The sequence below is a fragment of the Bos indicus x Bos taurus genome, chromosome 4 (genome assembly GCF_003369695.1).
Source record: "Bos indicus x Bos taurus breed Angus x Brahman F1 hybrid chromosome 4, Bos_hybrid_MaternalHap_v2.0, whole genome shotgun sequence".
In the NCBI taxonomy this organism is placed as follows: domain Eukaryota; kingdom Metazoa; phylum Chordata; class Mammalia; order Artiodactyla; family Bovidae; genus Bos; species Bos indicus x Bos taurus.
Window position 1 is genome coordinate 73,572,692 of NC_040079.1, and position 14,566 is coordinate 73,587,257.

General features: G+C 37.6%; 1 protein-coding gene across 4 annotated transcripts in view; it reads right to left on the reverse strand.

The window, feature by feature from the left end:
- The window catches only part of LHFPL3 (LHFPL tetraspan subfamily member 3), a 654,591-nt gene that overhangs the window by 29,662 nt on the left and 610,363 nt on the right, over nucleotides 1-14,566 (reverse strand). For 3 of the 4 annotated variants that reach the window (XM_027539725.1, XM_027539726.1, XM_027539724.1), the window contains one exon: nucleotides 10,344-12,659. The exons of the other annotated variant lie outside the window; for it this stretch is intronic. Coding sequence is in view for 1 of the 3 variants with exons in the window: in XM_027539724.1 (XP_027395525.1) it covers nucleotides 12,631-12,659 (29 nt within the window). In the remaining 2 variants the exon portion in view is untranslated. Of the gene's footprint in view, nucleotides 1-10,343; nucleotides 12,660-14,566 lie in introns of those variants that run through there. 4 annotated transcript variants of the gene reach the window in all.

Sequence of the window (14,566 nt, forward strand, 5' to 3'; positions counted from 1 at the left end):
CCCCATGGACCATAGCCCACCAGGCTCCTCTGTCCATGGGATTTCCCAGGCAAGAATACTGGAGCAGGTTGCCATGCCCTCCTCCAGGGGATCTTCCTGACCCAGGGATTGAACCCGTGTCTCTTAACGTCTCCTGCATTGACAGGCAGGTTCTTTGCCACTAGTACGACCTGGAAAGCCCACTAGGGATACATTATCTTCTTAGAAAACAATAAACAAACCTACTCTCTTGTTCTGTAGGAAGAACATATCTCTGTCTTCCCAGGTTGTTAGCTATACAAAGAGCCTTGAAAAGACAGCCTGGAAAAAGGCAGTCAATATCTCTGCTCACAAGATGTTCAGAAACACAAGAGGCTCATGTAAAATTGTCTCCTAATAACAACCAATTTGGGGAGAATCAGATCTTAATGATATTGAGTTTTCCTATCAGTGAATATACCTCTGTACTTGAAAACATGTTCTTTCAAGTTTTTCACTGACATTATATAATTTCCACCATAAATGTTCTATATATATTTTGCTTGATGTATTCTTGGGTATCATAGGTCATGCTAATGTTATTTTTTTTGAAATTATGTTTTCTAATTGCTTGCTGCATGATAGAGCAACGCAGCTGTAAAAAAAAAAAAAAAAAAACTTTAAAAAACTTCTAAATTGTAAAGTAAACAAATGCAGAGCTTAGTGGATAACTATAAGGTGGCTACACTAGCAACCATCTGGGTCAAGAAACAGACCTTTTCTAGTCATATCACAAGTCCCTCTATATGCCCCATACAAGTCAGTGCCCCTTCTCTTCCTCCAAGATAACTACTATCCTGACTTTCATAGCTCTCTCTCTCTTTTATTTCTTTATGCTGTACTTTAGTTTGCCTGTCTTTTTTTTTTAAAAACACCTTGTTATGTCTTTTAACTCTCTTAATTTACAGATTCCCCCTCCATCCTTTCTTTTCCTTACACCTCATCTATTGCAGAACTCAGTCTGTTGGACACAGTTTTACAATCTGGGTTTCGCTGTTTGCACACTTGTGCTGTCGTCTATCGGAGAAGGCAATGGCACCCCACTCCAGTATTCTTGCCTGGAAAATCCCATGGACTGAGGAGCCTGGTGGGCTGCAGTCCATGGTGTCGCTAAGAGTTGGACACAACTGAGCGACTTGACTTTCACTTTTCACTTTCATGCATTAGATAAGGAAATGGCAACCCACTCCAGTGTTCTTGCCTGGAGAATCCCAGGGACGGGGGAGCCTGGTGGGCTGCTGTCTATGGGGTCGCACAGAGTCAGACATGACTGAAGCGACTTAGCAGCAGCAGCAGCAGCAGCAGCAGCTGTAGTCTATCATGTTCCTGTGTCCTCTGTTTGAGTTAGGTTTGATTCCTTTATGTTTTTTCTTCAGGAATTCTGGTTTTCACTCTTTTTAAAAAATATCAGCAGCCACTGATATTCAGTGTTTAGACTCATTAACTGTCAGTTGCAAAAAGACAATATTCTATTTCTCCCATTTTGCTTTTATAGATTACTTTAAATAACTGAGATGCTTCCTTTTATCTATTAGCTGGTTATCCAATGGAACAGTTTATACAGAATAGGCAGGAAAAGCACTTGAGTTTTCTCTTTTATTTCCCCAGTTTTTTTTTTTTTTTAAGAAATATAATTTTATATACTGATCTTAAATCTAGTCATTTAATGAATCTCTTATAGATTCTAATAAGTTTTACCTGTATCTTTTATGAGGGCAGTTATAATTAAGAAATGATGACAGTTTCATTTTTCTTTTCAAATTCTTATCCCTTTTACTTCTATTTTTTTTTCACTCTGCTGGCGAAGATAATACAGTGTTGACAGAGGTAGTGATGGTGGGCTTATCTGGCTTATTCTTTATTTTAAGGGACTACTTTTTATATGTGATAATTACAAGCAGAAGTATCTTATTTGCTAGAAATTGTTTCTTAGGTAAAGGAAAATTTTCCTCATTCCTAGTTTTGTAAAATTTCTTGTTATCATCAATGAGTTTTAAGTTTTATCAAGTGATTTTTTTTGCACTTATCAGGTAATAATATGGTTTTTATCTTTTAGCCTCTTAATGTGATGATTTAAATAAATATATTTTAGAAAGCCATTCTTATTAACATATAAATGGGTCCATAGTTTTCCTTTTTCAAACTGTCCTCAAATTGAGTTGTAGAGGCATTGCTTCTATCTAGCCTCTGGATAACTTGTACTAGATTTAAATAAATAGATTGTTCATTGAAAGTTTGATACTTACTTTCTTTGTGGGAGATTACCAGTTTTTTTTTTTTTTTTAATCTGCTTTTTCTACATTTTTCTGTTTGCTTTTTTTGGGGGGGGGCCTTCTTTTGTATTGATTTAATGTTTTTTCCTTCTTATTCTACTCCCCCTCATTGAAGCTATATATTCTTATTGTTACTTAACATTTATATCATTGCTATTTAACTTTCTAAAAACAGCAGAGAATACTATATAGTGGATCCACTTTGGAGTTATTTTACCTGAGTTTGAACCCAGCTCTTTGCTTACAAGCTGTGTGATCACTTTCTTTGCCACTTCATCTGTAAACTGAGGATAACTATAATATCTAACTCAGAAAGTTGTTAGGAAGGCTAAATGAGTTACTACATACGCCTGGTGCATTATAAACAATCAGCGGCTAGCTATTATTCATCTATATCTCAGCTCTCTTCCCAATTAAGACACATTTCTTAAACTCTGATCATCTCATCTTAATTAACAGGCTATTGTTATCCAATATTTTAGTTGTCTTTCTTAATCCCACAATTTAGATGTTTTATTATTATTTTGTACTATATTTGTTTAGATTTACTCATGTATGTCCCAATTTCTTTGCTCTCTATTCCTTTTTGAATCTCAAATATTACTTGTTGACTCATTTTCAGAAATTTTTCCTGTGTTAGTTTATTGTGAGTAAATCCCCTTAGGTTTTGTTTATCTGAGAATGACTATATTCCACCTTTGGTCTTAAAAAACAGTTTTGATGTATAAAATTCTACATCAACTATACTTCAATTTTTAAAAATATAATAAAGTTTTGCTGAAACAATTTCAGGCTGACAATTATTTTACTTCAGCACTTTGAGTATATTATGCTAGTGGCTCTGGGATTTATTATCAGCCTAGAAATTATTCTTTTGTAGATGGTATACCACTTCTCTGTAGTTACTTTTATGGTGGTTCCTCAGTGGATTGCACTTTACCATCATGTTTGAATTTACTTTTCACTCATCTTGCTTGATATCTTTTATGATTCCTATATGTGTGGATTCATATTTTTCATCATTTATGGAAATTTTTCAAACAACTTGGATTCAAATATTACCTTTCCCTTATTCTTTATCTCCTACTGGAACTCTAATTAGACATATATATCTTCCCTGATTCTGAACCTCTTTTCATTTTCTGACCCCTTGGCTTTGTGTATTTCATTCTGGGTAATTTCTTTAGATTCATCTTCTAGCTCACTACTTTCCTCTTCAGTTACACTTAATGTACATTTAATTTACAAACATATTTTAAATTTCAGTGATCATATTTTTCTAAGCATTTTTCTTCAGATCTATCTGGTTATAGCCAATGGATTCTTTATATGTATTTTTAGAAACCACTTTTATTTCTTTTACATATAAAATGTTATTATTAACATTCTCTATCTAGTGATTTCAATATCTAAAATCTGTGGGGCAATAAATATGTTGTTAATTATTTCTGATGATTCTGTCTGATGGTTTATTTGTGCGTTTAGTAATTTTAACATCGTGAGCACTTACTCTGCTGAGCATAATTGGTGAGCCAGCTACCAGTATTCTAGCAAGTTCACAGATTTCTTGGTTTGGAGTTTCTTTTGACTATCCAGAGTCTGTAAGATTGAATTCTAGACTAGAGTTGGCCAATTTCATGGGTTAAAAGTTTCAGAGAGTGTCTATTCCTCTTTTTCTCTTCTCTTTTTCACCCTATCTAGAATCAGTGTGGAGACAGAATTCTTGACAGGCTTCTTTGCTTTGCTAGCTTGAATATTCTTCCTGGGCCACGTTTATCTAATGTTGTAGCCATCTTCAAGGATACTGGTTTAGGGTGTGGGGATTCTCAAATTTAGTCCATCTACTTCCTGCAGCCCAAAGCTTAACCTCCCATTCCTTTATCCAATATATGGATTTTGCATATGCTTACACTTTATGCTACTTTTTACTCTCTTTCTTTTTTTATGCCTTTGGGATTTCTCTTACTTCCTTGCAGGCCAAGCTATGTATTAAAACTAAGCGCCCTGTAACAAAAGTAAACAAATGGGACCTAACTAGGCTTAAAAGCTTTTGCACTTCAAAGGAAACCATAAACAAAACAAAAAAACAACCTACAGAATAGAAGAAAATATTTGCCAACAAAGCAACTGACACAGGATTATTCTCCAAAATATACAAATAGCTCATGCAGCTCCAGAGAAGTCAATGGCACCCCATTCCAGCGTTCTTGCCTGGAGAATCCCAGGGACGGGGAAGACTGGTGGGCTGCCATCTATGGGGTCGCACAGAGTCGGACACAACTGAAGCGACTTAGCAGCAGCAGCAGCATGCAGCTCAATATGAAAAAAGAAACAACCCAATCAAAGAATTGAGTGGAAGATCTAAATAGACATTTCTCCAAAGAACTCATACAGATGGCCAAAAAACATATGAAAATATGCTCGACATCACTAATTATTAGAGAAATGCATATCAAAACTGCAATGAGGTATCACCTCACATTGGTCAGAATGGCCATTATCAAAAAGTCTACAAACAATAGACTGGAGAGAGTGTGGGAACCCTCCTACATTATTGGTGGGAATGTAAATTGGTGCAGCCACTATGGAGAACAGTATGGAGGTTCCTTAAAACACTAAGAATAGAGCTACCATTAGATCCAGCATTACCGCTCCTGAGCATGTATCTAGAGAAAACCATAGTTCAAAAAGATACTGCACCCCAGCGTTCACTGAAGCACTATTTACAATACCCAGGACATGGAAGCAACCTGAATGTCCATCGAGAGGAACAGATAAAGGAGATGTGGCACCCAGACACAATGGAAAATTACTCAGCCATAAGAAATGATGAAATAAGGCCATATGCAGTGACATGGACAGACTTAGAGATTGTCATGCTGAGGGAAGTAAGACACTTCACTTCAGACGAAGACAAATATATGATACTGTTTATATGCAGAATCTAACAACTGGGAGTAAGAAACCGATTTACAAAACAGAAATTGAATCACAGATATAGCAAACAAACTTATGGTGACCAATTGGCCAGGGAAGGGATAAATTGGGAGATGGGGATTCATATGTACATACCACTATATATAAAGTAGATAATCAACAAGGACCTCGTGTATAGCACAGGGAACTATACTCAGTACTCTGTAATAACCTTAATGGGAAAAGCATCTGAAAAATAATAGATATAGGAATATGTATAACTAAACCACTTTGCTGTACACCTGAAACTGACACAACATTGTAAATCAACTATGTTCCAATATTAAACTAAAAAAAATAAGGTCATTATAATATCAAAGACCTGGTAGTATTGTGTAAGGAAGGGCTTTAGAGTATCCAGCTGATACCTGCTAGGAGCACAAGCAAAGAACAATCTTTTAAAAATATAAAATAGTTTCCACCTCTCCCCTATTAAGACCCTCAAATGGCTTTCTCTAACACTTAAAAAATGTACCAACCATTCTGGCCTACCAAGCCAGAAGCTGGTTTCTGACGCTCCTATCCCCTCCCTGCCGCCTGCTGCTCCTCACCTGTAGTGATCTTATTCCTGCCTTAGAGCCATTACACTAGTGGCTCCCTCTGTGTGGCATATCCTTCCCTCTTTCTTCACATGGCTGGCTCTTCCTATCATTCAGGTCTCACCTTAAATGCCACCTTTTCATAGTAGCCTTCTTTGATTCACTTCCCTATTTTTGCATCACATCACCTTGTTATAATTCTCTCTAGAAAGCCTCCCCTTCACCAATCACAGCCTTTTCATGGTGAAGGGACTTGTATAACTCAATGAAGCTATGATCCATGCCATGCAAGGCCACCCAAGACAGACAGGTCATAGGGAAGAGTTCTGACAATACATGTTCCACTGGAGAAGGGAATGGCAATCCACTCCAGTGTTCTTGCCTCCAGAACCCCATGAACAGTATGAAAAGGCAAAAAGATATGACAATAGAAAATGAGCCCCCATATTGAAACATGTTCAATATGCTACTGGAGAAGAGAAGAGGGCAATTACTAATAGTTCCAGAAAGAATGAAGCAGTTGGGCCAAGGCAGAAATGATGCTCAGTTGTGGAAAGTAAAGTCCTATGCTGTAAAGAACAATACTGCATAGGAATCTGGAATGTTAGGTCCATGAATCAAGGTAAATTGGATGTGGTCAAGCAGGAGATGGCAAGAGTGAATATCACTATCTTAGGAATCAATGGACTAAAATGGACAGGAATGGGCAAATGTAATACAGATGACCATTATATCTGCTACTGTAGGCAAGAATCCCTTAGAAGAAATGGAGTAGACTTCATGGTTAACAGAGTCTGAAATGCAGTACTTGGCTGCAATCTCAAAAATGACAGAATGATCTTGGTTTGTTTCCAAGGCAAATCATTCAGCATCAGAGTAATCCAAGTCTATGCCCCAACCACTGATGCTGAAGCAGCAGTTGACCAGTTCTGTAGGTCAGTTGAAGACCTACAACATCTTCTAGAACTAACACCAAAATAAGATGACCTTTTCATCATAGGGTATTGGAATGCAAAAGTAGGAAGTCATGAGATATCGGGAATAACAGGCAAGTTTGGCCTTGGAGGACAAAATGATGCAGGGCAAAGGCTAACAGAGTTTTGTCAAGAGAACATGCCAGTCATAGCAGACACCCTTTCCAACAACACGAGAGATGACTATGACTCTACACATGGACATCACCAGATGGTCAATACCAAAATCAAATTGATTATGTTCTTTGCAGCCAAAGATGGAGAAGTTCTATGCAGTCAGCAAAAACAAACCTGGAGCTGACTATGGCTCAGATCATCAGCTCCTTATTGCAAAATTCAGGCTTAAACTCAAGAAAGCATGAAAAACCACGAGGCCATTCACATATGACCTAAATCAAATTCCTTATGGTTATACAGTGGAGGTGATGAATAGATTCAAGGGATTAGATCTGATAGATAGAGTGCATGAAGAGCTGTGGACAGAGGTTCATAACATTGTATAGAAGGCAGTGACCAAAACCATTCCAAACAGAAAAAAAATGCAGGAAGGAAAAATGGTTATCTGAGGAGGCTTTACAAATAGTTGAGGAAAGAAGCAAAGTGAAAGGCAAGGGTGAAAGCAAAAGATGCCCAACTGAATGCAGAGTTCCAGAGAATAGCAAGGAGACATAAAAAAAAAAAAAAAAAAAAGCTTTCTTAAATGAACAATGCAAAGAAATAGAGGAAAACAACAGAAAGGGAAGGAGTAGAGATCTCTTCAAGAAAATTGGAGAGATCAAGGGAACATTTCATGCAAGGATTGGCATGATAAAGAATAGAAATTGTAAGGACCTAACAGAAGCAGAAGATATTAAGAAGAGGTGACGAGAATACACAGAATTATACAAAAAAAAGTCTTAATGACCCAGATAACCATGATGGTGTGGTTACTAATCTACAGCCAGACATCCTGGGCTGTGAAGTCAAGTAAGCCTTGAGAAGCATTAGTACGAACAAAGCTAATAGAAAGGATGGAATTCTAGCTGAGCTATTTAAAATCCTAAAAGATGATGCTCTGAAAGTGCTGTACTCAAAATGCCAACAAATTTGGAAAGCTCAGCAGTGGCCACAGGACTGGAAAAGGTCAGTTTTCATTCCAATCCCAAAGAAAGGCAATGCCAAAGAATGTTCATACTACCATACAACTGTGGTCATTTCACATGCTAGTAAGGTTATGCTCAAAATCCTTCAAGCTACGCTTCAACAGTACATGAACTGAGAACTTCCAAATGTACCTCCTGGGTTTAAAAAAGGCAGAGGAATGAAAGATCAAATTGCCAACATTTGTTGCATCATGGAGAAAGCAAGGGCATTCCAGAAAAACTTCTGCTTTATTGACTACACTAAAGCCTTTGACTGTGTGGATCAGAACAAACTGGAAAATTCTTAAAAGAGATGGAAATATCAGACCACCTTACATGTCTCCTGAGAAACCTGTATGCACAGTTAGAACTGGACATGGAACAACAAACCGGTTCAAAATTGGGAAACAAGTATGACAAGGCTGTATATTGTCATCCTGCTTATTTAACTTGTATGCAGAGTACATGTGAAATGCCAGCCTGGATGAATCACAAGCTGGAATCAAGATTGCCAACTTGATATTTATATATCAACAACCTCAGATATGTAGATGATACCACTCCAATGGCAGAAAGTGAAGAGGAACTAAAGAGCTTCTGGTTGAGGGTGAAAGAGGAGAGTGAAAAAGTTAACTTAAAACTCAACATTCAAAACACGAAGATCATGGCATCTGATCCCATTACTTCATGGCAAACAGAAGAGGAAAAAGTGGAAGCAGTGACAAATTTTATTTTCTTGGCCTCCAAAATCACTGCATATGGTGACCAAAGCCATGAAATTAAAAGATGCTTGGCTAATGCAAGTTGATGTATGGCAAAACCAATACAATATTGTAAAGTAAAAAAAAAAAAATAATAATAATTAAAAAAAACTACTAAAAAAAATAAAAGATGCTTGCTCCTTGGAAGGAAAGCTATGACAAACCTAGACAGTATATTAAAAAGCAGAGACATCACCTTGCTGACAAAGGTCTGTATAGTCAAAGGTATAATTTTTCCAGTAGTCAAGTATGGATATGAGAGTTGGACCATAAAGAAGGCTGAATGTCAAAGAACTGATGCTTTTGAATTATAGTGCTGGAGAACACTCTTGAGAGTCCCTTGGACAGCAAGAAGATCAAACCAGTCAATCCTATTAGAAATCAATCCTGAATATTCATTGGAAGGACTGATGATGAAGCTGAAGCTCCAATACTTTGGCCACACGATGGGAAGAACCGAATCACTGATGCTAGGAAAAATTTAAGACAAAAGAGGCGGGTGGCAGAGGATGAGATGATTAGACAGCATCATCTATCAATGGACATGAATCTGAGCGGATTTTGGGAGATAGTGAAGGACAGATGAGCCTGGTGTGCTGCAGTCCATGGGACACAAAGAGTCGGACACAACTTAGCAAGTGAACAACAACAACTAGAGCATCTGTTATTATTATTAGCAGACATTTCCCTATTTATTATCTGTTTTCCTACCAGAACATGAGACCCATAGGAACAGGGATCTTATGTTTCTGGCTCACTACTATCTTTCCCTGGATTTAGAATAATTCCAGACACACAGTAAGGACTCAGTGCATGTTGGGTGAATGGCTAGAGCCGAGTACTGGCAACATCATCTCTGTAGACACGACCTAGGCTTTCCAGTGCTCCACTGTGCCCACTACTTCCTATTATCTTGGCAGCCCAGCTTGCTTTGCTCTTAACTTACTTATCTCCCTGGCTCTAGTAGGTATTTGAGTTTTAAATCCCTACTCATAGTTACTTTATCTTCAACATTTTGAGAGCAGAGCTCATGTTTATGTTTCTTTTCTTCTTCAATGTCTTGCAAATAGTAGGGGGAAGGAATTAAATTCATAGAGTATATTGCCTACTAGTCAAGCACCAGCATGGCACTATACCTTAATTTATAGCCTCACAACACCACTGTAGGGCCAGGCTTTATTATTTGTGTTCATTTAATAGGTGAGGAGCTGTTTAGAGTTATGCAGTAAACGAAGGATCTGGCATTAGGACCTACCCAGACAACACATACTCAATATGAACTACTGCAGAACTGCTGCTCGTGTCTAGGGAACAGGTGGCTGTTTTAATATGCAAGAGCCAAGGTGGAACAACTAATTGGGTATTTCAGAATATTTCAGGCCAGGTTTTACTTAACAGTCTGGCTATTCACTTCTCAATTTCATTCCACTGAGTCTACGAAGGTTTAGCTTGCGGTGTGTCTCTACTTGGTGAGAAGAGGCTTTGGAGGTTATTAACCATGCCTTTCGCATGATGAGGGTCCTGCACATCCAACAAATGTCTGCTCTTGGCAAATATTATGGAATCTGACAGCACAGAGATTTTTCAAAGATGGTTATTTCAGTCAAATCATCACCTGTCACTGGATCACTGAACAAAGACAGACGCTGAATACAATGAATGCACGCCACAACACCAAACAATCTTTTAAATAACAAAATCTTATTTTTATTTTTTACAGAAATTCAGATATTCCAACAAATTTCTTTACATTTCCTGGACCTTAAAAAATTACACACAACTTTTGGACGCAATACAACAGAACAGAATGAGAAAGGGAGTCACTTTTTTTTTAAAAAAGATAAAAACATACTTCTTATACTTCATTAACATTTAGTGATTTACATGTGTTTTACCTATGTACAAATGGTACACATCAATGACCCATCTTCAGAGCACTATGGTATGCTAAATTACACTTAGGTTTTTTAGAAGGAAAACAACTTCTTAAAAACACTTGCATGTGGACAGGAAGCACTTTTTCATTTTCATAAACACCACTATTAGTGTTGTGGGACTCCCAGTGGAATCTACAATTTACACGGATTAAGAAAGCCAATACCTTCTATTTTTATTGTAGGTAAAGTAGAGCGGTACCTCCCCTTAACTAAAAGATGAATTCTTGAAAAGTTGTGTGTAATTAAATTTAGTAAGTAGGGTGTTTTGAATGCAGAGGGAGAGCTAATATTTAAAGCAACAAATAACTCCCAGAACAGCTAATACTTTAGAGATAATAAGTACTCCCCTAATGTGGTTCTTTAGAAAATCCATATCTTTGTGAACTGCGTTTAGCTTATTTGACTGTATCTGTAATATACTTTTTAGCCATTTGAAACATAAAACTCATCTGGGGTGAAAAGATGCTAATACCAGAGACATTGACAAAACTAGAGTGTGAGACAGGATAAGAGAAATCAACCACGATCTGTGTCTTGGTTGATTCTTCTTGTATTACTCTCCATTGTTCCAATAATATATACTAAACGGATCTTAATTTTGAGTTCAAAAATGAAGGCATTCTACATGTTCATGTTTTCTGCTCAGGTATAGAATATGGTTTGGCTTATACTGATGATTTCTGCACGTACATTTTAGCTTGTGTCATTCTCAAGCAATTGGCTACTTCAATATTAAATATTTGTCTGTTGCTGCATATTGCAGGATATGTGATGAGGGTGATGGTGGGGGATGCCTGGGAGCAAAAGATTGTTGAAGACAACTGATCATTTGTCACTACTTCTAAATGCCAATCAACTAAAAACAAACAATCAACAGAGTGTTCTTGAAACTAAAATTAGTAAACAAAAAGGCAACTTATTCCTACCAAGTTTCTTTGACCTGTATTAAGTATATATTCATTTAGTTCTAAGGCTATTAAATTATTATTTATTTTGTTAGTGCCACTTACTATCATTTAGAAATAGGTTTAATGGAATGGCGTTAGTAAGGGAAAGTAAGGGAAAGAAAGGATATGGATTTCTGATGATATGACAAAGAAATAGAAAAAGAAGATATTTTAGATGTTTATTTGTAAAGTATATTAAATTCTTATACATATTACTAGGGGCAATTAGAAAAAGTGTTTATTTGATAGCAGCCTATATATTACATGTGAGCATTCAAGGTGAAAATGAGCTTTCTATATTTTTCAGAGTTCCTTGATGCTGTTTCCTGAAAGACAGGGAAGTCTGTGTTGCTCAGGAACCTGTGATATAAAGATGTACTTCCTGTAATATACAGCTTGATGGAGTAATAGTGTATGTCAGAAACACTTTCTCAGTAATAACTGGTACAGACAGATTAAACTGAACAAAGACTCGGTAAAAAGTTTGAAACGCTAACATCTCTTAACTGAGTGGTTGTAACTAATTACACAGTGACATAAATGAACGGCAGAGATGGGAACCAAAGGTCATGGCTCCTATGAAAATATTCAGAGGCATTTTCTAAGACGCTTCTTCAATAACTGATGGTTGATCAGCCTCTTGGCTATTGAGATAGGAATAATTTAGGATGCACTGCCTTTTTTAAAATAATGTTGAAAGATTAAAGCTTTTTGTTTTCTGTTTGATTAAAAAAGGACAGTTTACAAACCTCAGTACATATATATTTTACATGTTAATTCTAGCACATTTATATTTCTTTTCCTTAAAATATTTCCTGAATGTGATTTCTCATGAATGTCATTTGCTCTTATTCAATGATAGTTTCCAGTGAGCTGGTGTTTACTCCGTGATCATATCTCCTTTCAGGAAAATCACTCCCATCTCTGCCGATCTAGGGTTAGTAGGTGCTTTGACAGCCGGATGCTTCATTCTCGCCGGTATCCATCTCAGTACTCTGATCTCTCCCAAGCGTCTTCCTTCTCGATGCTGATGTACAAAAGCTGTTATTCAATTAATTTAGCTGTTATTTGATTTGTTTTGTGCTCATTCTAGAGAATATTGGCTTAGCAGAACTGCAGAGGGGGGTGGGGGGATGGGTAAGAGAAAGAGAAAAGAGAGAAAGAACAAATGCATCATTTTCTGTCCTCAAGACTTTTGTGCATATTTGTCAAGGAAAAACCATACCAACAAATATACCTTAGATTTGTTATCAAACAAGACTGGAAGGAGTGAGGTTTCTGGTCCATTAAACAAACATCACAGCCTTCCTGGTGAGGGGGGTCCCCTGATAATTCAGGCATGCATATTCCCTACATGTGGATGAAGATTACAGGCTGCTTTGAAGGAGCAAGGAAGAACGCAAAATGATCCCATGCATCACTGATTTTTCTGCCTGGCATAGAAAATGCCTCACTTGAGTGTTTTCCTTTTCCTTCCAAGTTTTATTTATTATTGAATGAACATTATAACAGTTTCAAAAGGAATGACTATAGAGATGAATCATCCACAATCCAACCACTTTTGAGACACCAGCTGTTTTCGCCCCATGTCTCTTTCTATTCCTTAGCTAAGGTGTGCACTTATTTGATATAGTTGGAATCAGAGTGTAGATGACCTTTTCAACACAATATTAAGAACAATTTACTATATTTCCACTCTCCGCATCATCAGCATCAGTTTCTCATGACTGCATTATAATTCCATTCCATTCTCATTCCTCTCCAGGCCACGCTCGATATTCCACTCTCAATGGTTTCACCACTGTCAGATATGTAGGACGTTTCTGTTTCTTTTGTTACTGTCGAAAATGAGTATTTTTGCATATGAAACTTGACTTGTTCTTTTAAATTCTTTTCTTTAGGACAAATGCTCAGGGGAAGGCTGGTTTTCCTTTTCTGCAACATATTAGGGACTGTGCCTGTATTGACAGAGACCACAGATGGTGTGACCTACTCCATCCTCTGGCTAATTTTCATAGATTTGGGCACTGCTAACCAGGAGTTAGGGGTACCTTATACATTGTGAAGATGCGCCAATGCACCTAGAAGCTCAGATTGGGGCTGACAGAAAACAATCTGTTGGGTTTTGAATCACAGAGCGCTTAGAAACACAAATTATAATAAAACAATTGGCCCATTATTCAGTTATAGTCCTCATCCCACATTTTAAGATAAGATTATGCTTTCTGCATAAGTGCAAGAGAAACCCCTGAAAGATTCTGTCGTTTCTAGAATTTATCCTCTTGTTGGCTTCCAACAGGCTTTAAAAAATCTTAACGCACATTATGATTTTTAACGAACTTCTCTCAGTCAGAGAAGTTGTTTTAATGTACCCAGACTACACAGGGGATAATTGAAATGTGATCACGCCATAATGATGATTAGTCTGTAATGATTCTCTTAGCTTGAATCATGCTGGCAGAGGCCCTCTGGAAGGGAATGCTTTCTTCAGATAAGCAACGTAAGCCAGCAATCCAAGGATCTGACATAGTGCCACAGGCACTTCTGAACTTGAGTGGTCTCTGCTGCAGTGTCATGGAGGTGCTCTGGCTCGACGGAATCCAAAATTGGGCTTGTGGGTCCATGATTCCACTGCTCCAGCTCATAATTCTCTCATTCTGCATCATTTTCTATTTAAAATCCACAAAACTGAATGTCTGGGTTTTCCAGCAAGATTTGTGAAAGGTGCTACCTGGGGAGGGAGAAGGGGAGGAGTGGGTGGGCTTGCAAATGTGGGAAGGAGAATAGGGAAATGGTGATGAAATGGTGACCCTGTGTGCGGAAATGCACTTCTCAGGGCTGTACACATGTGATGCAGAGGATAAGGGAGCCAAGAGGGAGTCCCCGTTGTATTGAGGTTCACAAATGAATATTCCCCTGATTTAATGATAGAAAAGTCTGCTTTGGTTGAACCATTTGTTTCCAGGTAGAAGTAGTGGTAAAGAACCTGCCTGCCAGTGCAGGAGACATGAGATGTGAGT